Here is a 26,808-nt window from a genome sequence, read left to right on the forward strand (position 1 = left end):
GACAGAATGCAGCAGTAGAAATACCTATTCCTCCAGTTCAAATGCTAAACTTCTTGCCATTAATGCCCCTTTATCTAACTGGGTGAGTACCTTCAGAGTTACCAATTAACCCATCAGGAACCACGGAATGCTGTAGCGTTCTGGTCCTGAAAAAGCTAAAGCAGCAGAAAGAGGTGAGACACAAGGAAGCACAGACATCTACTGTCAGGGTAGCTCAACTCCTTTCATGGCAGAGGTCAAGTGCCAGTTTGGGCCCTTACACGCCAGGCCCTGAGGAAGCAGCTGTGATTTGCTGGACAGTGCCCCCCGCCCTTCCTGCAGGAGCTCTCACTGCAGTAGCCACCTGTAGCCATAACAGCACAGCCCATCCGCTCACCGGGACACAGTCACAGCCTCATCCAGGAAAAGACAGAGAAACTGGAAAAAAAAAAAATCTATTTCCTGCCTGTCACCTGACTCACCCCAGCAAAACTCAAGCACCCTGGAGAGCTTTCTCCCTCAGTCCCTTCTCCCTAACTATGAGGGGATAGCATCTTCTTACAGATTCTTTTTATCTCACTGACATTTCAGTTGCTCTACCAACTTGGTAGCCAACATCTCACACCAGCAGAGAACGTACCCTTTTCTAGATTCCCTCCTAAGGTTCAGACAGGAGAAAAATCATGATGTAAAATGACATCTGCTCCAGTTTACTCCACATCTTTTTTTCAGAAAAATATCTAAAGAATTGTCTGGCTCTGCAGATATTACAGTCCAGAAGTTCCAGTACTACAAATCAGAAATGCCTGTACCAACACATAGGCAAGAAATTCATCTAGCTAAAGACCCACAGAAGCATGACAAGCAAGATCAGTTTTCAACTACATCAGTTACCACCTACCCCAACACTAGTACAGTGTGGATGCCTGGACAGCTCTACCAATTTTCAGAGACCACAGCATTTACGCTACATTCAGGTGGGTATGTAACAACAGCATAATTTGAAATTCTTTTTAACTATTATTCCAGTAACTAAAGAAAAAATTGAAAACAACATGTCAGCAGCTATGTTTCAATAAGATGCTCACACTTGATAAAAGACTCAATCTAAAATTACATTTCAATTCTCCAGTGTTTTTCCACTGGAAGAACTTAATGTTTCTCATAACACTATTTACTGGTTAGTCTCTTTTCGACTTACCCAATAAATATTCCATTATAATTGTCTTTGTTTTAATCACTAGCAGCTGTTCTACATTACATCATGAAATGTTTTAGAAGACTCTTATTGCTCATAAGTACTTAAAAAGTGTCCAAAGGAAAAATAAAATATGAATGTTATTTTTCCAAGCATAAAAGAAGATTAGCAGTAACCGAGAAATTTCAAGATTGATTATCTTCAATGACTCACTGAAAAATTCATCTGTACTAAAAAGAATAAAATACTTTTTGAAAATGTAGAGAAGTTAAAGTAATTTATGTATTAAATATCCCATGTAAAAAGGACTGTGAAAGTAGAGCCACAAGAACAAAACTGGCTTTTGAAAACATAGCATCTCCTTGGCTTACAGTACATGCTGATCTTCCAACCAAAGAGAGAAAGATCACCTGCAGATGTGGTATAAAGAACTTTTCTCTTTCTTTTAAGGCTTACCTTATAAAGATAATTATAACACTTGAACCAGCAAGGTGCAGAAATTTGACTCAAGTTCACTCAGTCAAAATATACAACCTTCAACTCCCACACTATCCTTTCCATACCTAAGGAACTATGGGATGCCTTCCAAATTACTTCCAACTCTTGCTAACATTCAGTTACAAACTGTCCATAAGCTAGAAGCTGCGTTAATTTGCATTTGCACATTGCATTTTCAATTTATATCATGTCATTCACTTCCTCCGTAACAGTATCACATTTTCTTCTCACATTCTTCTGTGTGCTAAAATAAGTCCCTCTGGCAGGCCAAAGGAATATCTGCTGGAGTATCTTTATTCTCCGCTGCTGTCCTCTTATTATGCCCCCGTTGTCTTTATTCTTCAATCTCATTCCCATCTCTTCAATACAACATGAACAAATTAGCAAATTTGCAGATGACACCAAACTGCGGGGGAGTGTCAATCTGCTGGAAGGCAGGAGGGCTCTGCAGAGGGACCTGAACAGGCTGGAGAACTGGGCTGATTTCAACGGGATGAGGTTCAACAAGGCCAAGTGCCGGGTCCTGCACTTTGGTCACAACAACCCCATGCGGCGCTACAGGCTGGGCACAGAGTGGTTGGAGAGCAGCAAGGCAGAAAGGGACCTGGGAGTTTGGATTGACAGGAAGCTGAACAGGAGCCAGCAGTGTGCCCAGGTGGCCAAGAAGGCCAGTGGCATTCTGGCCTGGATGAGGAACAGTGTGGTCAGCAGGACCAGGGAAGTGATTCTTCCCCTGGACTCAGTGCTGGTGAGGCCACACCTGTGTCCAGCTCTGGGTCCCTCAGTTCAGGAAGGATACTGAGGTGCTGGAGCAGGTCCAGGGAAGAGATTTTTATCCCTAGAGGCAACAGCTGTTGCTTTCTCCAAGATGGAGAGCAGAGAGACCAGCCTGCAGAAGGTAAGAGACTCCATCCCAGCTGGCCCTGCCAACACTACAATTCTTCATAGCTGGGGACAAACCAAAGTCTCATGGAAACAAGGAGCATTAGCTCCATGCAACCAAGCAGACTTCCTGTGATCACTGGCCTAGCTCCTGGTCAGTCAGCAGGCTGATATTCAGAAACACCATACTAAACGCATTTTTCCTTTTTAAAATAATCACTAAATTACAATCTGTAGCTTGTTAGTAATACGGTAATGAATTACCCAGGGACTCACTTTTGCTAATAGCTGATGAATCATTACCAAACCCACAAATTTTATTTCCACAATTATCAAAATATTTCAGCCAAAAATTACACAGCTCTGACACAAATTTAGAAATCTGCCCCAAAATATTGTTTAAAATGTGTAAAGGTAGTTTGTTAGGCAATGCTTACAGTAGCAGATGTCTGTATCAGAGAAGACATTCACTATACAGCAAAGAATAATTCTCATAATTTTAACTATATACTGTGCTGACAGGTAATTGGAAGACTCCAGATACGTATTTGCTAGTTGGTCTGCATTATTACTATTTCAGGAAGCAGCACTTCCTTTAAAAGTCAGTGTTGTATAATTTCTAGTAGCATTTCACAATTTTAGCACTCAACTTCAAGAACACCACTTGTCCAAAACTATATCATAGTTATACATACTTCCAATGCCTTCACTCAGCAAGCACTCAGGCACTAATGATTTTAAAGGAAACCGTGGCATTTTAGAATTTACAAATCCTATGGATTCAGAGAATATTGATTACAACTAGGCAGATTTAATGCCAAATATTTGGTTCATTCACCCTCATCTATGAAACTGCTGCAATATATTAAATAAGGTTATAAATCAGTGATAAAGAACAATTAAAATCGAGGGTGTTAGTTCAGGCTTGAGTAACCTACTGGAAGTATTTAATGAATAGGATTTTAGTGAATCATTTTAAATCATACAGCACTCTAATATTTCTTGAGATGCAAGACCACACATCCCTCTCAGTCATTTCAGGTCTATTTAATTGCAAGACAAAGCACACACGTCACTGCAACCTAAATTTACACCAGACACTGAAACCTGAGCATGTAAGTCATAGTCGAGCCTGCTCACAGCACTCTGCACAGCGTGAACCATCAATCCCCTAGAAAGATCTCCACTAATGAACAGGTTCAAAACTTTTAGACTGTTTAAAACAAATTTCAAAGTACTTCAGTGAAGTTAGCCACAGAAACACTACAAAATAGCTTCCTCTCATTAGGACAGCAAATGATGTGGTATGTCAGCAGATTCAGCAGAGTGAAGACAACCTGTGAGGTGCTTTGGGTAGCACATGGAATTAAGGATTTTTTTAACCCACAGCTTCAATAACTAAAAAGGAAAGTATTGACTTTTATTTAACTTCAAAATAAATAACTTCTCTATTTTCTCTGCCAGAATGCCAGCTTTGCAACATGTCTCCAAGGAAAAATGTTCTCTTTAGAGCTAGCAGGCTGCCCAGAGCAGCTTTCTTCTCTTGGACAGAAAACACTGCTGCAGCAGGAGCAAAGAAGGCTACCCCTAAGGGAAACACTGTTACCAGAGCCAGCCAGCTTGCTCCCTTGCTGCTTCCTTCCCTCCTTTGGGTATTTTCTATCCTGCTATCCTGTAGGGGATTATGTCCTCACTTTGGTGCATATTAAATTATGTTTCCTTGATCCATTTCCTGTGCAAAGTCCACATAACAAAGAGCTATCACCCTCTGCTTCTTGGTATAGACTCACTCATAATCTCTAGTTAGGGAGATTCACCTTTGTTTCTTCTTTCCTCCTTTTATAAACATGTACGTATCCAGGTCATAATATGTCAGTTAATAGTGTTTATGTGTTTGAGAAGTGTAAGAAAATTTCACTGTATGTAATATTATTGGATTACAGGGCAAGCCAGGTAGCTGAGACAGAATCATGGCACATAAAATAATTTCCCACCATAGTATTCAAACAGCAGGCTCTTCAATAGTCCATATTAACTCTAAGGAATCTGTGAGTGCTACTTAAAGCAGTCCCCTGTATGCTTTTGCTTGTTACAATGTTCCAAGCAGTCAGCAAACACACCTGAAAAGTTTTAGGGGTCCATAAAACAAGGAATGGGGGCACAGAGAGGAAGTCAGAGTAATCTTAAGAACTTAGCAGTTTAGTATTTTTTCAGGCTGAAACAGAGATTCAAGAGCAGAAGACAAGTCTGACAGTATGCAATATGTTTGACAAGTTGACTCAAAGTATAAACGAAACCAAGAAAAAATATTATAGGTTTAATCTTAGTTCTCAAAATAAATAATGCTTAAAATTTAACAAATATAGCCCTTGAATTGCCAAATGCAACAACTAATTTCATACAATTAGCATTGGAAACAAAGTTTGTAACCAGGGAGTGCTTACAGACTTTGCAACATCAATACTGCTAAACAGTGTTAAATGCACTTTAAAAGAATAATTTTCATAATGTTAACACAACAGCTAAATACTGCCTATCTGCTAATGGCTCTATGCATATAGCTGACCATCTTTTTATGCATAAGAGCATTATACTTCTAAATAAGTCCCATGAGTTATATCACCAGCTAAAAATCCTGATATATCTAAGTAAAATTCATAAATTGAGCAGCCAGTGAGTACCTCTTAAAAAATGAGCTCAGAAGCTCATAACAAAATTGCAACATCTGCCAAGGTCTTTGGCCTTATCCAAGGCTTCTCCTTTTATACAGCAATGCAGAGAACAAACTTTTCTTTTTTATCTGTTGTCACAAAATGATGGAGACAGAGTACATATGTGGCCAAGGGCCACAATAAGAAAGGGAAACAGTGGAATTGAGCTGTTTGAAGGATTAACACTGTTAGAAGGATTAACACTGGATGTGTCCCACTTCACATTATGATCTACCTTTCACTGTTAGGTTGGGTACCACGTCCATACAACAACAACAAAAAAAATGTTTCATGAAAATCCCACAAATCCCCTTCCACTCCATCATCAGTTTAAATAAACCCTGCTCCTTCTGACTAGTTCCTTTCCCTTGTTACAAAGATGGATGAGCCAACTCCACCTTGTAATCAAAGGTCCAGGCACTACAACACCACACAGATTACTCGGAGCCAGCCTAACACCTCCTCTTGCTCCTTCTTCCATTGGAGGGACTAGGGTAAACACAAGGATGAGAAACCAATGGCGTCTTTAACAACAGCAACTCAAAAATTAAAACTGAACATAATGTTTCCATTTACAAAACATATCCTGAAGCGCAGTGATCACAGCAAGCGGGACTATTTTGCTGCCAAAAGAAGCCTAACACAAGAATAGCGAAATTGCAAAATCAATCACACATATTAAAAGTATAAAGGCAAACCGAATTCAATCTTTGTGGGTATACTCATAATCCTCCAGTTAGATGACCACATACCAATGTTTGCACAGGACTCCTACGTTACTTAACACACAGAATAAATTTTTCAAAAAAACGCTCTAGCCAATGTAGCAGAATATACACTGTATGTTCATACTTAAAAACTTCTATCCAGAAAAATATACAAATGGGAAAAAAATATAAAAAGTGTTGCACATTACCAATTTGGTTTCAAGATCCACAAAATAAGGTGTTTAGATATACATGTGAAATAAAAAATGCAAAAATTCTGAGTTTTTCTATGTAATTTCTACCATGTGCATTTGTATAACAAAACATTAAAAGTTAATACGGTTACAGATAGAAACCTACATTCTCTTATTCTTACTAAAAATAGAATCCTTACATTTAAAGCATTCCACAATTTATCAACAATTTTCACAGTAACTATGGTAATAAACCCCACACTACTGTATGCATTGATCAAGACTCTCTCCCACAGTTATGCAGAGCATGCTCTGCATTTCTACTTTCTAAAAATTACATATTTCACTACCACAAGCATTTCTGCAGGAGATGATTTAAATATAATTTAAGTTCTTAATGATACAGATCTTGAAACTTTTCATTTTTTTGGTCAGAGCTGCTTAGAAGAGTAACTAAATATTTCATTATTATGCCCCCAAGTACAGGATGCTTCAGGTAATACAAGGTCTTCCACACTTGCACACCAAGTACAAACCACTAACACTCACTGCAGTTTATAAACACTGAATCACAAAAAATAATGTCTGACTTGCCTGAAATAAACTAACCTATAAATGTTTAATGCTGGAAAACTGTTAAAAGGTTATCCAGTGAGGTTACAAATTACTTTCTAAATCACTTGTATTTTTCATACAATTTCTTTTGTTTATTCTTTTACCTCAAAGTTTCACCTTTTACCATTTCCTGAACAAAACTTTGCAATATACAAAACCAGCATGAAATTGTCTGTATATTTCAGCATGCAAAATTGTAGAAGCAATAAGAAAGCTGTAGGAACACCATTCTTTAAATAAGGCAGAAATCTTTTACTTCACTTTGTTTTTAAAATAGCAATTTCTTTTCTACATGAAACTGAAATTTATTAATAAATATAAGCTACTGCCTGGCAGTGATTGTGCCTGGGTAGAACCACTCTGGCCTAGAATAACAGGAACAGAAAGTTCATTCCAGGACCATCCCTATTTCCAGAGTTCTCAGACAAGATGGTAACCTGCAGCAGTCTCCTCACAGTAGAGAAGAGAGTGCAGGTAGTGATCAGATTACTGCACAACTGCTCATCTTTCACAAAGACAGCTGATAAAACTAGTTCATACACTTTGCTACATACTAAAGGAAAGATGCTGGTTATAAATGCAGCTAGTGGGCTGATTAGCATTAAGGTCATGACAAGTGTCCTGTGCTGTTAAGTAATAGCATACAAAAAAAAAAGATTTAAAATACCAGCTGGAAAAATAAATACTTTGCTTAACGGGAGGCTCCCCTTGCATGCATATAAGTTCAGAAAAACATCTTGATGAACCGGATGACTATTTTACTTGTATCTTTTTTCTACAGAAATACAGCTGTGAGATAGCAAAGGATACACCAAAAGAAAAAAAAAAATCACAATATGCAAATACCAAATGTGCTCTACAGAAATAATAATAAAAAAAAAACCACACAAAACCACCCTTACTCTAACACTGTATTTAAAGATTAAATGAAAGCAACATTTCTCAGAACACCAAGGACAGAAATATCTGAACTATAAAGCTACTCTCCAGGGAAATGAAAGATTTACATGAATACTTTCAATAAGCCTTTATAACCATGCTTTGCACTCTCTCTGATACTGGTTCAATTCTTAATTGCAAAAGTCCTTTTGAAAGTAAAAATGTTTGAAAGTTACATTTTTTTAAAGATCATTTTGTTATGATTTCTATCAAGAAATGGCTCATTATGTATTGCAGTTCTGTTCCCAGTGCTATAAACTGCAGTTCAGCATCAAAATTACGACTGCAAGTGGTAGCTATTTAGAGAGGTACAAGCGAATCAGTAAGTGATAAGAATTAAAACTGTCAAAATTTCCCAGGTATTCAACTCCTATTATTCATAAACTAAAGCAAGTACAAGGATATTCAGTATAGCAAATAAAATTACTTTATGCTAACTAACTGCATAAAATGATAAAAGTTTAAGTCACACCACTTATCTTTTTGGGAGTATTTATGACCCCTGATACACATACACAACACATCTGACTTCAAGTGAGTATTCTACTAAGGGCAGAATTTTCTCTTTCTCCTCCTTCCTTGGAGTATGCCCTATTTAAAATCATTATGATCCATGAGCCTTACTGTAAAGTGCACTTACCGGTGCTGGATTATCTTTACTTTCAACACCAAAAACATCCCGTTGTTTCACTGTCAGCAAATCAAGACCTTTAGTATCATCATCGTCATCGTCATCATCATCTTCAAAGAACTGTGCGGAGTCTGAGTTTGGTACCCTGCTTGGTATAGGACCTTCTTTTTCTGCCTCTTCCTCCTCAGATAGTTCTTTCAACTCATCCTCAGACTCACCACTCTCCTCAGCATCTTCACTGGAAGAACATTCCTCTATTTCTTTCCTTCTCTCATTTTCCTTTGTTTTGTCAACACATGTTTTTCCACTGAAATTAGTTCCACGTTTCTCCACTCCTTTTATTGAGGAGAGGGTATTTTCATTTTGCTCTATCTCATCCAAGTGATCTGTCCCATTGGCTGCCTCATTTGCACATAGCTGTTTCCGAACTCTTTGAAGAAACCTCACACGAGGTGCCATTGCAAGACCAAGTGACCTAAAGCATGAAATTAAACAAATAAATTAATTTAAAAGGTAGATACACAAAATTTTACTAAATTAGAATTTGTCAATGATGGCTCAAGTAATTAAATTTCAATTACAATAATTCATTTTGATCAACACAGTTACAAAAATCCAGCTTGAAAAATACAAGTGAATATTGGGAGAGGAAGGAATATGAAGTAATTGAGAACTATCAAGAAGAGTTAAAAACCTCCCAGGAAGAAAAGCAAACTAAGAAGCTGCAAAGTTGTAGATATGACCCAATTATCTATGATTCACAGTAAAATGTGGTGGAAGAAACACCAATGTAATTTGGTATTGAAGACACACAGATACCATACCAAGGACTGAGCTAGCACTGACCTGTCAGTGTGCTTCACTGCTGGTAGTGCACTCAGAACATTATCCCCACCATCTCACAGTGACTGAGAGATTAGAAGAACTAACACAGTATGGATGAAAGACTAACGGCAGAAAAAGTTGAGGGAGAAACATTTCTCCCTTAAAGGCAATTTCACCTGCTTGCACCATTCTACTGCAAGGTCTTACCTTCGTGGCATATGTAACTAGTAGTGCCAACAAAACTATTCTTTTATCCAGTTGGTTATGACAATTCAAAGTTACACAAATACTCATTAGATGAAGGGACAAAAATTGGGCAAAAACCAGAAATCCTGTCTATCAACCATATTGGAGAGCATTGCATGGGAACAGATTCGCTGTCTCCAACAGCTCGTTTGACTTCAGTAAACTTTGTAAGTGCCCACTATTATTACACCTGACTCTGTCAAATCTAAATTGAGAAAAAGCAATATTTAAAGTCTCTTTCAGAATTCATGAGTTGTCATATCAGGTGAACAAAAAAAATGTGAGGGGACACTGGTACTGTACAAGGAGCACACAGAGACCACAGCTACATTTAAAAACATGTCATACAGAACAGACAGCATTAGTATTACCTGGGGCTTGTACATACACTTAACAAAGGAATTAAGGATTTAACCAGCTACATTGGCTACATATTTACACATGCACACACACATATAAAAGACTAGCCTCTTTCAATTCAGATACACCACCTCTCCTCACAATGCTGCTTGTTTCAAGTAGATAGCATTATTTCTTCTTTTCACCACACAGCTCTGAATAAAGAAACCTGAGTTATAGCATAGGAGAAAAATCAAATCGATACTCCCTGGCAGAAGAGTCATTATAATCAGTCCATGAAGCATCAAAAAGGTACTGCAGAGCAGCAAGAGTGGAGTGTAGGCCCTGGAGAGCCTTGAACTGTTAACGATGGCCAGTGGGACAGAGAAGTCAAACAGAGGGGCACCCTGCTTAAGTAACAAACAAAAAAAACCCAAATGCAACCATGGCTGTGGTTAAACAGTGCACTTTTGGTACCAGCCACAAGTTAAAACATTGAAAAGTGGGCATGCACACGAAAAGCAACCCACACTGTTAGGTTAAGGAACAAGTCTTTCAATAAATAAAGTTTATTTTTAATGTAAAAATTTTGGTTTAGTATTTCTGATAATTCAGCACTCTTATTCCACATACAATTAACAGCAGTAACAAAGAAAACAGTTTTATGAAAAAAAAACAAAGGAAATTTTTATGCAGTGTATTTTGCACATTTACTGACAGTGCACTGCTAAGAGCTTCGGGAACTGAAATTGGAGAAACAATCTTCAACTTGTTTTAGTGTTTGACAGCAAACACTACCTACCTTTCCAATGAAAGGATGTGTTAAAGTTTGGCCTATTGACTAAGTGTAACGGAAATAACCAAACAAAGCAGATGGAATGCTTCACTGCAGCAGCTGGAGGCCGTTCAAACATGGAAACAGGCCTTAACACTAGGCACAGTAAAACACACATCAAGAGATTGCTGCATTCAATCTCTTCAGCAAGGGGATCGAAGTTGCAAGAGGTAAATCCTTTGCAAGAGAAATGCTTTTTTGCTCTTCCAGATTTCGCAATCAGTGTTCGCTTCTCTTTCTCCTGCAGACAGGCACAATGTACACAGAGCTGAAAACTCCAGTTCTCTCAGAGCTTTTCTTCTACGCCTCCAGAGCTGCATCAAAGATCAGGGTTTGACAAGGTGAAGAAACTATTCTCTCCACAGCAAAAGTTACAAAATAGACAGGAAGAGTAGCCCATGATCTGGATGAGACTTCACCATAGGTTTTTTTTTCACTCAAACATGAAATTCCATTTGCCATACTGCTGTACTGCACTGATGTCTTACTTAATAACTAAATAAAATTAATTATCAGTTAGTGTTGGCAAATTTTTCTACACTGTTTAGCAACCCTACCAAAAAAGACCAGTGCAATCAGAATTCAAATTACTTCTGAACCAAAACAATACAGACCTCAGACATAAGGGAGACAGAAGGCATTAAGGTCAATTTTATTTTGTATGAAAATAATAGTAGATAAGCTTAGACAAAGTGCATGCAATAATCCCCAAATACTTTTAATTACATAGGTTCTCAAAGAAATGTCAGCATTTAGGCTCATTACTGCCTCTTTTTCACAGTATCTTCCAAGTGGAGAACAACCTGGGACAAACACATTCTACTACTGCTTAAAGCTTCCTTTGAAGCTTTTTGTAAGATTTGGTGGTTTCTTTAGAAATTAGTTCTTAATCATTTGCCAAATCTATAGCTCATTCATACTAAAAAAACTCAATACATGAACCAGCTTTTCTTTTCATAAACTAGAAAGGGCAATATTAGTTTACAATAATTCATTAGATGCCACTCAGACTACAATACTACTCTAACTGAAGTTACAGATATTTTTTGATTTTAGCACTAGCGTTTCACACACTCATCTGGAATAAGAAGGGTGCATGGTTTTCTGATAAATATAGACAAAAACCAGGTAGGTTGTTCACTGAGATTTCATAAATTCTAACAGACAACACTAAAAACATACTAACACAACAATGTAGTCCTCAGACTATGGCAGCCTTTAAATGGCAACACAAATTCAGCTGACAAACCAAGTGACAATCCTGTTTCATATTGTGGTGTGAAATGCAATGACTTCTTGAGAGCAAGCTCTTCCAGAAAGATATTTTAAATCAGCTTCTAAAAGCAATACTGAAACCAATGGATTATTTTGCTACTACAAATCACATTTCTACTCATCAAGTGAAACTGAGGTGGCCAGATATCAGCATTCTCTAACGTTAATTAGGGAACGAATAGACGTAACTAAACAAATGGCATGCAATCCTCAAGTACCTCTGGTAAGTACTCAAGTAAGTAAGTAAGTTCACAGGGATTTCAGGAAATATGTTAAAAGAGTAAAATTGCAAAGAAATAACCCTGTATGGTTTTAAGGAGAATAATACTTTTGTTTCTATTGAATAAGGAGGATCAAACATTAATAAACATTTTTTTAAATTAATTTAAATAAATAGTGTAACACACTTAAAATACTGCCTTTTCTATGGTTTGTTAATTGTGCTTATCAAAGACCTTGAGTGTGTTTACATTAACATGATAAGTTCACTATGTCTCTATTTGGATTGAATCTTAAGACAATCAAAGCAAAATCTGTCCTTGCACAAAACAAATTAAACCAGAAATGTAAGACCAGTCCAATCTTTAAAGATTTAAGTGTCACGAATGTTCCTAATCTGCACCTAGAAGATTGCTAGTCCTTTTTGAAATATGAGCCAGCTGTAAAGAATTTGAGGTCACTTCTGCTGAACTGCTGCACAACAGTTTTAGACAAGTTAGTGATTCACCCTAATATTAAGCTACTACATTTACTAAATATAAGACATATTCCATTAGTGAGCTTCTTCAGAATTATTTGAACACATAAAAACACAGCCCAGTGATTACTTTTACTGTAGAACAGGTTCAGACAAAGATTTAAAATAGTTTGAAAAAGGTTAAATACTCCCAGAAGCTATTTCAACAGAAGTATGTATTACTTGCCTTGCAATATATGCTACATCTATGTTTAACATTTAAAATGTTTTCAGAAGACAGGATGAGCAACCATTTGAAAACAGGAGAAATCGCATCAACTGATGTGACACAAATGTGAACTAACAGGCTTTCCAGATGGTCTGATTAATAACCAAAATGAACAGAGAAATTGCCTTTGCTGTGCTATTTACTTACCAGCCAGCTTTATTCCTCTACGTTAAGGAGCTCTAATGCCTATTCAAGAGCTTATGGGTCAGGCCCAAAGAGAAGGTGAACAAAGAGGATGTTATGGTTTCAATCTAATCACTCAAAAGACCAAGATGTAGTCTTCCTTACAGAAGCAAAAGGAATCTCAACACTGCAGTTGCAAGCCCTGGTGTTTTTGGTACCTGAGCCACCCTGACACCTGCTCAAAGGACAAAACAGCACAGCACAAGTAACAAGGTTTTCTGGAGTACATTAAAAATCCTTTCTCCAAGTTAGCTGGTTTGGTCAACTCTGACAGGCACTCTACCGGAGTATTTGCATATGCAAATACATTTACTTCTAAGGTGAGTGAAGCTTAATAGCAAGCTTGGCTGCAGATTGAGAAAAGGTAGCCCAAGATCCTAGAAGAAATTAGGAAGATGACTAAGAGAATAACAACCCTGGACTTTGAAAGAGAAGACTGCAGCTTGTTCAGAGAGCTGTATGGCAGAAGCTTACAGAAGTAGTTACAGAAGCTCAGGAAGGGACAGCTAGATCTCCAGGTGGTTGAGAGGGAGTTGAGAGAGAAATGCCCAAACTCTACAAATGACTGCAGGGAATGCTGTGGTCCATATGAGTAATACTATATGAGGCTGAGATTAACTAGGTAACAGCATAAGAAGTAAAGATAGATCACATGTTCTGATATCACCCATTTCAGTGCAGCCTTGTAACACTGATCTGCAAGCAACACTTGCAAAACTATCTGGGTACCAAGTTGGGTATATCAGGCATTTTTCCCAGTAACTTGGCTTCAACCTGCTTTATTTATTCTCTATGTACCAATACAGGGATAAAAAGAGAAAAATATGCTGCATTCCTCCTGGAAGACATGATGAAATTCTCAGAGGAAATTACCTTCCTTGGCAACCCCTTAGAGCTGTGACTAACCCGTCCATCCAGCACACTGTTAAGATTTGCCCATGGAGAATGGTGTGTATATATGTTAGCACTTAATAAAATAAAGTGCCTGAGAAGTAAAATATTTCACAACACTGCCTCCTCTTTACCTTGTCTCCTATCCAGGAGGCCAGACTAAGTAATTACTCCTCTTCACCTTGTTGTTTGTTTACATTTTCTTATGTTTTCAAAGGTGTGCTTTGAAGTAAAAAAGACAAATTTCTCTTTTATGAGATTTTAGAGTTTCTCCTTCACCAAACTTAAAGGCTGCTCATGTTAACACAAGGCCTGTGCAAGTCTTCCTGTAGCAAATTATTCTTTATAGCAATTTCTAATGAGAGGATACTGGAGAGAATAATAATGTAGCATAGCTTAAAGGTGCTTGATCACTAGTACACATGTCTGCATACGTCTATATGCACATACAGACATGCACATACATTTTGTTTTTTATACAAATTGGTTTATATATATATATATATATATATATATATATATATATATATATATGTAAAACATATAAAAGTGAAAAAGACTACTGCTTTTCTGCAGATTTAATCAACAGAGCTTAAGAGAATCTTAGTGCACAGACAAGCCAGGCAAGAGAGCAACGGGGAAAGCGGAAAACAGCCTGAAATGTAAACCTGACAGGGGCATTAAGCAGCCTATTTTCTCTGCAGGATTTTTTGTGGAGTAACACATATCAAGCTAGCAGTAAATCTAGACAGAAAGGATGAAATACTTTTTGGAAAATCCACAAGGAACGAAAAACGAAGAAAGGATTACCATTCCAGGCTTTGCCATAAGTTTGTTTTGCAGAATGTAAAACAAGATTGCTTCTAAATGCAGAATTCAAACATACCAGACTTTGAGGGACTTTCATATAAATTAAGCTGACTGATCTATATATCAGTGGATGTGCACTGAATTGAAAGCCAGGGAACTGCAGGGTGTATTTAGGCTGACTAGCAGTCTGGAGAGAAGGGAAGAAAAGTGCCAAGAAACTAAAACAGAATCTCAGAATTACCTCCCAGATTTATCTTCTGACCTTTTGATTACACTTCCATATATTTCATAACCTTGACTAAACCTCTCCTACTCTCTCCAAACAGCTAACTGGTTTCCTGCATTTTAATATAGGAATGACTTATTAGTAGCTTTGCAAAGCTGGGACTAGAAATCATTTTGATGAAGGACCAAATTCTGGCACAGAGACCCCAGAAGAACAGATCTGTAGACTACTCTGTCTACATCAGTATCAGATACTAGATGCCACGCCATGCTTAAATCCAAAAGGATGTGCTGAGATTCTGAAAATTCAGCATTACTACCATCTGCCAGATGGTTTCTTACACTGGTTAAATTTGTGTGGTCATCCCCCTTAGCCCTAATCTTCTACCACTATCCCTTACATTCAGCACAGTAAGACCTATAGGAAGATTTTAAAGATGCTGACAAATGACACAAGTGAAGAAGGGCAGGCAATGCATAGTGAAATCTTTCTAGTTCTTTTTCAAAATTTCTCAGCCTGTAAAGTTAAAAAGTATCTTTTATAATAGGCTTATGTATCTTAAAAAGCATAATCATGTTAATGGCAGCACAGCACAGGAAGACCAGGTGTTCCTCAGTCTAGCAATTTGTCACATTTTAGTTCATTATGCCATGTACCGACAAGTTTGAAAACTTTAGCCTTCTCTGTATGAAATTCCACAGACATCAAATTAATTTACCATGTACCTTTGAACACCTTATTGCTCCCTTATGACTATCCTATGTCCCATGAGATTTCAAAAACTTTGCATCTTAAAACAATTTCAGGTGCCTGTCATCGGGAAAGTCAACCTGTCAAGACTAATTTCCCTCCCATACAAAATGTGGAATGTACAAAAATAGACATAGCAAAATAGATGCTATTCAGTCTAGTGCAGATGATTAATCTTTACTAAACACACTGAATCTTCTGAAAAGTAATTTATGGCCAATGAGCAATGTCTCAATCTCAACCAAAATGAGACTGCAATATATCTTCGGATACTCCAATTTCTTTTTAAATAATACAGTTTACAGGTTGGCATTTAGCTATGCAGCTGAAGGGCAAATCTCAGGGGAAAAAAACAAAACATGGTTCTCTATCTTGTACTTCAGAAGTACTCCTCCCTCCTTTTCACCCCTCCCTCCTGTGAGTGGCTGGAGAGGAGAACTGGAGGCACAAAAGGTAAAGATCATGGGTTGAGGTAAAACCAATTTACTGGAAACAGCAATGAGACAAGAAAATGAACAGAAACAGCAACAACATTAATAACAGAAGTGTACAAAAGAGAGAGTAACTGACATGTAAAAATGCTCACTGTGGAGCCAGCAATAAGTTATAAAACTAGACAGCTCCCCCCACACACACCCAGAATGAACCCCTTCTCCATGCAACAGAGTCCCTTCACCCCACCCCCAGCAACGACCTGAGGTGGTACTGGAAAACCTCCCTGTCCTGGCCATTTCCTCTCCAGGCTACTAAAAAAAATTAACCCTGTCCTGGCTAGAAACAGGACCATTATTTCTCTCTATAGCGATATACTGTTTTTACACATAAAATCTATTTAGAATGTCCTTTGAAAGGATGGCATAAATGTGAAACACAATATATCACAAGACTGTCCAATTCTGTGTGTTAACATAGTCAAAACAGGTATTTAAAGCTATCATATACTGCAAAACTTTTCACTATACACTTTTCATATTCCAAGTTGGCCATACTTACAGGGCATATTCTGCTAGAGGCAATTTGAAAACATCAAATACTTCCTTGTTCTTCATTAAATAAACTGAACGCAAGTAGGATACAAAACACTGAAAGAAAAATAAAAGTATTCAACAAAAAAAGAAACCATTCAATTACCAACACAAGAAACAAACATTATACTGTTGCTCTAAACGCAAAATGGAATTTCACCATTAGGTGGTCTAGCATCGATTTCAGACCAAAATTCTTTTACACAATACCCATCAGCCAAAATTTATCACTACTCCAGAAGTGATGCAACTTCAAATACTCAAATTTCATTATATGCACATTAATTGGCTGAATTTCCCAGAAGTATGTCATGTTATCTATCCTTAGAAAGAAAATACAACAAATTAGTCAGAAGGAAATATCACAGATTCAATTTTATTTTTTTCTCCCAGCTCTTCTGGGAGAAAGAATAGACTGCGTTGCTATCAATCTGAAGTGTCCTGACTTAATCTCAGAAAGAAAGAAACTGATTCAACTCAATATAACTGCCTTTCACTGTGCCCTAAGATGATTCATATTATCTTGCATTTACCATCAGCTCATCACATGCACACAGTCAATTAATGCAACTCAGCTGACCAACATAAATTCACTATACAACATCTACTAAGACCAGTCCAAGGCTGAAGTTTCAATTAATCCCAGACTTTCACCAAGAAAACTGGAAGTGCTGCATACCAGAATAACTTAGTCTTGTATTGCATTTCCCCCTCCATCCTTCCCAAAAGGAAAGATTCTTATTCTTCTCATGTTTCTTTTACACAGTCTATTTCTACCTATCAGCAGCAGCATAAATTCTGGAATATTTTAACTATCAGAAAAGGTTCTTGGATTTCTCTTGTTCATAACCTAATTTCTAACACATGCCAAAACTCCTACCATGATGCTTAAACCATCAAACATTCATAATAACAACAAGTTAAGCTCAGAAGGTTGTATTAATGCATACTATAATCACGTCTTTGTTCTGCTATGTACAGGCACCTGTTAGAGAAAATTAATGTATTAATAATTCATGTAGAATTAAAAAAAAAAATCTATTTCTTGTTCATCTCGGGTAGAGGAGGAAATACCCAACAATCAGGAGCATTGATTTCTTATGGGGACTCTCTAAATGGTTCTAAGAGAAAAAAACACTTCCAAAGGTGAAAATACGAGTCAGTAAATTAAGCAATGTAATAAATTCATTATTTTCTCCTCAGTAAACTGAAATAAAAACTACTAATTTTAAGATATGTAGAGCTAAGATGTACTTTTCAAGCTGCCCAATACTGCAATACAGAACTAAATTTTCATTTGCTTATTTTTCCAAGTGCTAAGTTTTCTGGGTAAAGTTTCCTTCCTGATTATGTCTTTCAATTAATTTTAGCTATGGAAAGTGTGAGCTCAATCCATTACACCGCTACCAAGATTGAAGTGTGGAATAAAGCACTTCTTTCTTTGATCACATTAAATTATTAATCATTTTTACAAAGATAACTAGAATGTTTAGAAAAAGACTTCCAATTTGACAGATCTCATTTATCTTTTGTTGGCTAGCAAGTGACAAAAATCAGTGAAAGCCTCTTTTTTCTCTGCAGTGACAGATGGAAAAGAGCAGATTAAACAAGAAGTATCCTTCCTGTGAATCTGAGATTTGCAGATCTGAAGACCTAACTACATGAGTCACTACTTGCCACTACTTTCATGAGGGTTGAAATCTCATCGTCTGTTGTATAACCCATAAAGCCACCCACTTACTTTACTAGTATATATTTGGTATACATGGTCTAGAAATTAACCAGTGATAAAGGGCAGAAAGAACACAACTTTTGCACATGTATCAAGTTCTATAACTGAGAATGAACTACGAAACAAATGCATAGAAGAGTTGTCCTACTTTATGAGAAATTATTTTCTTTGATTTTTTTTTGTTTGATTTCAGTATGTTCACTTCAATCTCTGTCTAAAATACTGTCATCTCATTTGGATTTTATTCAGTTCTCCTAAGACTTGGTCAGTCTGTGCACACACACTGGAGCTAAAGGAGAACAAGTTCAGTCAGTCTGAACTAGTTTCCTGCTCTTTTATCAATTGCTGTTGTCCCCTGCTATATTTGCTCTTTTGATATCACTTTTAAGGATTTTTTTAAATAACTGAACATTGCAAAAATATTACATGCATTAACTTATACTATTATGGAAAATGTTACAGTTGGGCATCAGAAACGTATTACAGCTTCATTAGAATAGGAGCTACAGGTCCCCAAAACCACCACAGATTATTGTACAAGTACTAGAAATATGTAAGCAAAAAGTACAATGCTCTATGAATTTACCACATTTAAATTTTGATTTATTGATCTGTTTCTTGGATAAGTATTAAAATGTACACAATTTAACTGATGGGCTATTTTGACAAAATTCAGAAGTAACAAGGTGTGACTGGAATCTCAGGCTGTAACACCCTGCATGTCCCTCTGGGTGTGATGAAGAATTTAATGGACAGATATCTCTTCAGTGCCACAATAACACTCAAACTAGCAAGAAAAACAGATTCTCTTTTTAAACTGCTTTTCAAAACTGACTGAACTGATATATTAAATACTAAAATTACAAGAAATGCCAAAAGGCAGCATCAGTCCATGAGAATAACTGCAAAGGTCTCAAAAAAGCCCTAATGTGATTCATGCTGTCTTCCAAAGCAAGAGCAGAGGAACCATGTTCTACCACATGAAACATGAAGTTTGTTGAAGCAATTAGTAACCAAGAATTTTGTTTTGTCCTCTATTTTTTTTTTTTAAAGTAAAAGCACCTTGAAGTAAATCAGTAAGCTTAGAGGACACGATGACTTAGACCTGATGCCCTCCACACAGTAGACTACATCCTATCTGAACTTCTGTGCATAGCTGTGCTGTTTCACTGCTATCAGATCCATTCCAGTAGGACATTTATTTCTTACATTGGAAATGTCAAGAATTTGGCAGCTTGCAATAGACAGGTTAGACAGCACATGACCCACGCCTCTGAGAAATCCAGCATTCCAGATAAGGATCCAAGGCCAGGACTTCATTTGCATTAATTTTATTGGGTTTTTCGCATTCATATGTCAGACTACTGGGGCACATTTGCATAGTATGTCTGAAAATTCATACTTAAACTTTATTAAGGAGGGACACTTCCGTGATAAACCACTTGTCCATATTTCAAGCTTTAAAAAAAAAAAAAACAACCAATGTATATAGTTTCTCTGCAAGAATGACACTACTCTGCTATCCATAAATTAAAACCTCAACAAAAATGACCTGAAAGGGTAATTATATGGTAATTAAAATTTTTTAAATTAATTTTTTTATTTGTAATACTAACAGTCTGTGTTTGATTTTATTCTTGTGCTATTTTGAAACGTTATCATTATTTGCTTTTGCTCAATTCAGAATGATCTTTCTCTGTCTTATAAGAGATCTTAAAAAAGTCAAAGCCAGAAACAGAGGTTTGTCACTGTTTTCATTCCAAGATGATGCTAGTTTCCTCCTACTCTCATCCTCCCCCATGCACCTGCTCTGTCACTTCCGATACAAACGAGTGTAACTGCAACTTCCTGTGGCAGTTGAACATAATCATGATAAGTCACCAGTAGCTCTGGTTTATGCAGTGCTCAGACGAGGCTTACGCCGACATTCCACATTGCTACACGTAATTCTCTGTGCACTACAAAAACCTGGGATATCTAAACACCAAAAACAGTTTTTAAAAGAGTCCCTTGAACATTGAACATTTTATTCACAGAGCTCCCAAGTGACTTCCTCAGGCACTTTGATTTAAAATTCCTTGTTTAGGAAAGTAAGAATGACATTCCTCTGTCCCACTAAGTGTCCCTACTGCAGGTGTCCAAGCTAGGTCACATCACACAGGTTACCTCTGCAGTGCAAAGAAATCATCATTCATCCACCCCAAAGGGTTTTTAAGGCATCTATGTCAGGAGGCATCATAGAAGTGCTTATTCCTCTCTACCAGCTATAAATGAATGCTCAGGTAGACTAAACTACAGAGGACATCTAAAGCTAGGCAAAATGAATCTCAAGAGTTTTAAATATTTCGACTTGACTCATTTGACATCCCAGTTCAACAGAAAAGTTAAAACACTTACTTTCTCTTTAAGCATTCAAGATCCACTTTTCATTTTACCCTACCACTCAGCTTTACCAGAATACCTTCAGGTGTCATCAGTCCCCACACTAGCTGATACAAATAAAAAAGTTATTAACACTAATCACAAATCTCTGCAATCTTGTATTTCTCAGGCTTTGGCATTTCTGGATTTCTCACCACCAGGCCTTTGGTAGTGCTCTTTCAATTTGACCTACATATATAAAAAAATGTCATGAAAGGCTTTTCTATTATTCTTCCAATCATGTTTCCCCAAATCTCAATTTGAACTTCTGGTTTTGTATCGTTTGGAAGAGACTTAGTACAACTACAGAATTCATAGGGTCAACATATACACATTTCAAAAAAAGCAAGCAATAAACCAACAAGCTCAGAAAACCAACATGTTGCAGTGCTTTAATAAAACAAGTAGTAAGCTCTTTCCCAAAAAGTTTGTGGCTTAAAAATGTTATGAAACCAGGGATAGATCAGCAAACACGTTTAGTAAGAGGCAGCAAAATGTCCAGATGTTTCACAGGTCATCTTCGGGGGAAAATGTCTTTTACAACCAGCTCATTCTAGTCCAGAAGCCCACTTAGTCATTTGAAGTTTTCCTACCTTTCCGAAACCTGATAAAAATCTCAGTGACATTCACATATTGTCCATGGAGTCTCCCAACATTAATTAGCAGAGCAAAGAAATCCCATTCAAAGTCCCATTCACACACTTCTCCATCTTACCTGGAAGAGCTATTCTAAGCTATTTTGCTTCTCATTTAAATCTTAAAGTTAAAATGCTTTATTCAATGCACTGGATTTTACCACTGAGAAAGAACAAATTGTCATACATATTCAGTAAAAACTGATCAGGAAGGTGGGCATGTGAGACCTATATGGATCTGTGCTTTTAACTTTGGAGTCAAGTAATGAGATCTCCTACTTTTCAGTAACCTTTTATCATTATTATTATTTTGAAATGTTCTATACCAGCTCCCTGAGAGAAGTCCTCTCGGAGTAGTTGTAAGTCGAGAGGAACCTCTGGAGAGTACCTAGTCCAAACCCCTGCTCAAACCAAGGTTAGCTACAGGAGGCTGCTCGAGAAGGAATCCAACATTTGGATATCCAACATTTGGAGACTGTGCAGTCTCGCTGTGCAACCTGTTCTAGTGTTCGACCAATCTCAACAAATGGTTTTCCCCTGGGTTTAAATGGAGCTTTTTGTAAAAAAATTTGTGCCCATTGTAAATTTGTGCACAGCAATAAGTCGTGTGGCTCTTCACGTGTTACCATCATGAGCCCACACTGACCCCATCTCAACTCACACAGTCTATCCAGGCATACTTTCCACCAACTCCTAACACATGATTATTGTTTGTACTGACGTGTTGTAAAGCTTAACAATCAGAATAATGCAGCAGTTCCAAACACTGCTTCTAGGGCATATATGAGCTGGTCAGTTATTCAAATGGTTCAATTCAACTAGCATGCTACAAGAACTAGAGCGCAGTAGATGACTTACCCTTTGAGCTTTGTCTTTTAACTCCTGATCTTGAGCTAGGAAAGCTTGCATCCTCTTTTGGATGTCTGTAAGTTTTTCAGGATTAATTCTAATTTTTTTTAAAAAATAAAGAATAAAAAGTTAGCTTTAATTATTAGAACATGCCAAAATAAGCACCAATCAAGTTCTCAGGAGTATCTTCATATTTTTTGCATTGCTTTAAAACACATGAAGTTATTACCACTCTGAAACAGCAGAGAATGGAACCATATTAAAGATGAAGCATACACTCATCAAACAGATAAAACAGAAAAGACAAACGGCAGCTCAGACTTTTTATTCAGACACAGTTTTCATCGAAGATGGTGAATCTTCTTCCAAAGCAGAGCAGAAATCAACAGAAAAGAACTTGCTGATTTTATAAAAACACTGAAAAAATACAGAAGCAGCATAATGAATTATAGTACTACTTTAAAACCTACATCAAAATCTTCATAAGGAAATTGTCAGCATTTTTAAAAGCTTAAGTAAGATCTACTGTGCTGGGAATACTTCATTTAAGTATTCTTAGAAAAAACAGCCAGGTGAGCAATAATAAAGAACATTGAGATTAAACAGATTTAAGAGCTTCTCAAGATTTTAATCAAGTAAATAAAGAACAGCGACCGTACTACAGAAAATGCCATTAAACCTAGTAAAAAGATATGAAGGTCTTCTCCTAGATTCTAGATTTTTACACTTATTCCAGTGATACCTTCATTATTGCAGTTTTATTTGCCCAGATCTTTTCTCATCTACTTCTGTTTTTGATCTGCTAGTGCCATGCAAGTGTATCATATGACCTACCAAACATGGTAGGAGGTTACCCCTCTACCTCTACCTCAAATACAGGTCAAAGATGCACAACCACCACATTTCTTAACCTGACTCTGGCTTCTGTGTGCCATGTCATGCCATGCTGTACACCAAAGCATAGCCTCTGCTGAAAGAGGTCACAGGAAAAAAAAAAAACAAAAAACAAAATCATACCTCTTCATAGTCTTTTTATAACATGATTATGATCGTCTATTATTCTTACTAAATATGAAAAGTATCGATATCAAACTTGATTCCCTCGTGATTTTAATTTCTTAACTCTGTTCAGATACATCCAAGGGAAAACTGCAGTGTACACAAGCTCTATTTAGCTACAGTTTTAAAGAAAGATCAAAAAACTGAGTTCCAGTTTCCAGCCAGCCTGTAATTGGCTCTAAAAATGTAAAGACATAAGAAAAGAAGAGGCATGAAAAATTGAGTGGGGGACAAACTGACCAACAAATCTTTGAAATATAATGATACAAAAAGTAAAGAAAGGATAGCATTACTAACAACAAAAAAAAATTATTGTGAACACCAGTAGTAAGACAGTCCAGAGAGGTGTTGGATTGCTGTTAAGTTATGGGAAAGTTATTAAGATATTACCTCAAGGCCCCTAAATTAGCTAGTGCCTTTTTTCCCTTGTCTTCACTCAAAGTGGCAGCTGCAATCAGACAGCTAACAACAACTATAGCACAGTCCAAGTTCACACCAGAATCACAAATCACAGGATAACAGGTACTCAGAGAAATCAGCTGGGTCAAAAGATATTTGCTCCATAGCAAGTAGAGAAAGTAAAAGCACTTGGACTCGTAGTCGTATGTATTCTTAAGAATTCATGGGAGACAGATTAAAAAAAGTCCTATGAGACAGGTCAGGTAAATACAGTGCTCATATTCAAAGAGGGGAAAAAAAAGAGAAGAAGTTAAACTATTACCTTTTCCTTGATACCAAAAAAAACCCCAATTTGTTATGATAACCCCTGGGGAAGTAGTTCTTGTCTTACTGCCCAACAAAATTGGATGTGACAAAATAATCTCCAGGCATTATCAAAAATAATTTCAGTTTACAGCTTGCACGTAAACCTTTGAAATTATAGATTCCTTAAAAAAGGCACATACTATTTAATACTTTCAGAGTATCTTTTTGCCATATTTGAATGCTCTAAAATACAGTATTTATTACTGCATATTCTTCATTTTCTCTTTCTCTTTTTGAATAACAAAAAAGTTACATATTGTTAAAAGCAGTAACTGTAAATTGGCAGCTCATGCTGACTAGAAAGGATTGGTGTACTAACAACCTCTACAGGGAGCTTAGATTTAAAATTGACAATTAAGAAAAGAGTCTAACCCCCAGTCTTTTGAATAGGTATTCAGGAAAACAAAGTTCTTCCTATTTCTCTTTTCAAATTACGCAACTGTTTTAAAAGCTCTCTCCAAATGAAACAAAGAAACACTCCTTGTTTTATATTTTTTTGATTTGCAAACAACTCTGAAAGTAACAGTTCTTATGACCACTACACCAGACAAGAGCTTAACAAGAACAGCAAAACAAACACTTCAATTGACAAGGATGTTTTAGAAACAAGTTTTTCAGAAAAAAGCTTTTAGAGTGAATTTCAGAAACTTGAAGAGTTAAACTCTGTTGGCAGTAAGCAATGCTCATTATCTTCTAACTCCCAAATCAGAATTCTTGAGAATCTATAATTAAATGAATGAGCACAAACAACATCAGAAGACTTCAACAGAAGACCTGGACCGTGATCCAAGGGTTGATGCAACTTTTTCAACAATTTATAAACTGACAAAACACACCAGAGTTATATTAACTGCAAAACTGGCTAGAAGTGAACGACCTGAAAAAATCTGTAGTTAAAAACTTTGGAATTAAACTGGTTTGCAATCCACAAGCAATTACATGTATATTTTTTAAGGATTTTAGTTAGCCTCTTCCAAGTATGATGCTAAACCTTTTAAATCTTAACTGCACTAGGCAGACAATTCCATGTAAAAGCATTTCCCTTCATTATGATGTTACAAGTACTATTAAGGTTTGTTTTGCAGATTGAAAAACTGTATCTTGGAGGGGGTTGTTAAAATATATTATCAATCAAAAGCCCTGACTTTTCTAATAACTATGTTCCAGTTAAGAATGTTGCTTAAATGTATTTATTATACATATGCTCTTGTGACTTGGTACAAGAATGAATTTTTGGGGTGGTGTTAAAAAAAAGCAGAGTGTTTTCCACTGAAGTCACATCAGATTAGCAAGAATATGTTAAGAGATGCAGCCACAAATGTCTCTCCAGAGAGACATCTAACTTGAATTATAAATAGAATACGCATTTAAAGGAGGGGGAAATGAAATATTTGCCCTATTAAAATTGGATTATTATCCTGGTACAAAAATACCTATTTCTATTTACATGGATAAATACAGGCTAAAGAGGATTTTTTAGCTTTTCCTATGATAAGCTATTCAAACAATTCACAGCATTACTTGAGAAGTTAAAAGCTTAGCTGACAAAGAAAAGGGAAATCTTTATACTATGCATAAGATCAGACATTCATTTACTGAATATAAAAATAAGATAAATTATTTTAATAACTATCATTTTAACAAGGAAAAAGAAGTTTGGAAAAAGAGCCAATTTGCTGCAGTGGTTATACAACAGATCCTTTTAAAGCACTATGATGCTTAAGGGAAAAGAAAATATCAGACTTCAGTTTCTTTACTGATATTTTCCACATTTAGTTGGTTTGGTTTGGTTGTTGCTGTACGGTAGGGATTTTTTTAAACACCAATGTAAACGAAAGCTTTAAGTACACTTAGACTTTTGGTAGTTGTTTAATTGCATTCTAGTCCTTATTTTGCTGTTTTAGCAAAAGTTGTCTTATTTTTGAAGTTTATGCATGTTCTACATGGATTCAATACACGCGTTTGACCGGAAAAGGTGCGTTTTCTTCACTGGTTGCTGTGTACTCAGTTTGTTACATAGAAACAGTATCCACAAGTGCAGTTTAGAAGTGCCTCTGAAATGGCACATCCTATACATCAAAAATGCTTTAAAAAATAAAACTAAACCTTAAATCTGGCAAGTGCTATACGCATTGTTTCTATTCTCTGCAGAAATGTTAACTCGCTAATTTTTAGCAGATCTGAAGATTTAAGAAATGAGGTGAAATAACCACCTAAAGTTTCACCCTAATTTGAATTCTTCTCAAATACAATTGTTCTACAGACACTTTCTTAATTATCTTCTTTGCTGAGATATCTGTATCTTCACATTAAAACCACAGCTTTTCGAAGTAAAACAGTCCTAGTTTTGCTCATACCCATTTGTACAGAAACTTACCTTTCTACCTCATCATCCTTCTCTGATTTCTTCTATCTCTATGATTTTTGGCACTGTGCAACCTGAACTAGGTAAGTATTCAAAATGGAGTCAGGTTCATACCCCATTTTCTGGCTTGTTTTCAACTCTTCTTCCATGTTTTCTTCACATTATCTTTTCTCTTTCAATTTAATATTAGACTGACAGGTTTAAATAACAATGAACTCCTTTGAACCTTACAGCTGCTAAATAAGAAACTACCATTGA

At 36.6% G+C, this 26,808-nt stretch overlaps 1 protein-coding gene across 1 annotated transcript in view; it reads right to left on the reverse strand.

The window, feature by feature from the left end:
* The window catches only part of DDX10 (DEAD-box helicase 10), a 160,023-nt gene that overhangs the window by 101,914 nt on the left and 31,301 nt on the right, over positions 1-26,808 (reverse strand). Inside the window, exons 11-13 of the mRNA XM_051779818.1 lie at positions 22,371-22,458; positions 16,693-16,781; positions 8,364-8,829 (exon numbers count right to left, since the gene is read on the reverse strand). Coding sequence (XP_051635778.1) covers positions 8,364-8,829; positions 16,693-16,781; positions 22,371-22,458 — 643 coding nt within the window. The remainder of the gene's footprint in view (positions 1-8,363; positions 8,830-16,692; positions 16,782-22,370; positions 22,459-26,808) is intronic.

This window comes from Manacus candei, unplaced genomic scaffold (assembly GCF_025592945.1).
Source record: "Manacus candei isolate 608988 ecotype Guabito, Panama unplaced genomic scaffold, ASM2559294v1 h1tg000014l, whole genome shotgun sequence".
Taxonomy (NCBI): domain Eukaryota; kingdom Metazoa; phylum Chordata; class Aves; order Passeriformes; family Pipridae; genus Manacus; species Manacus candei.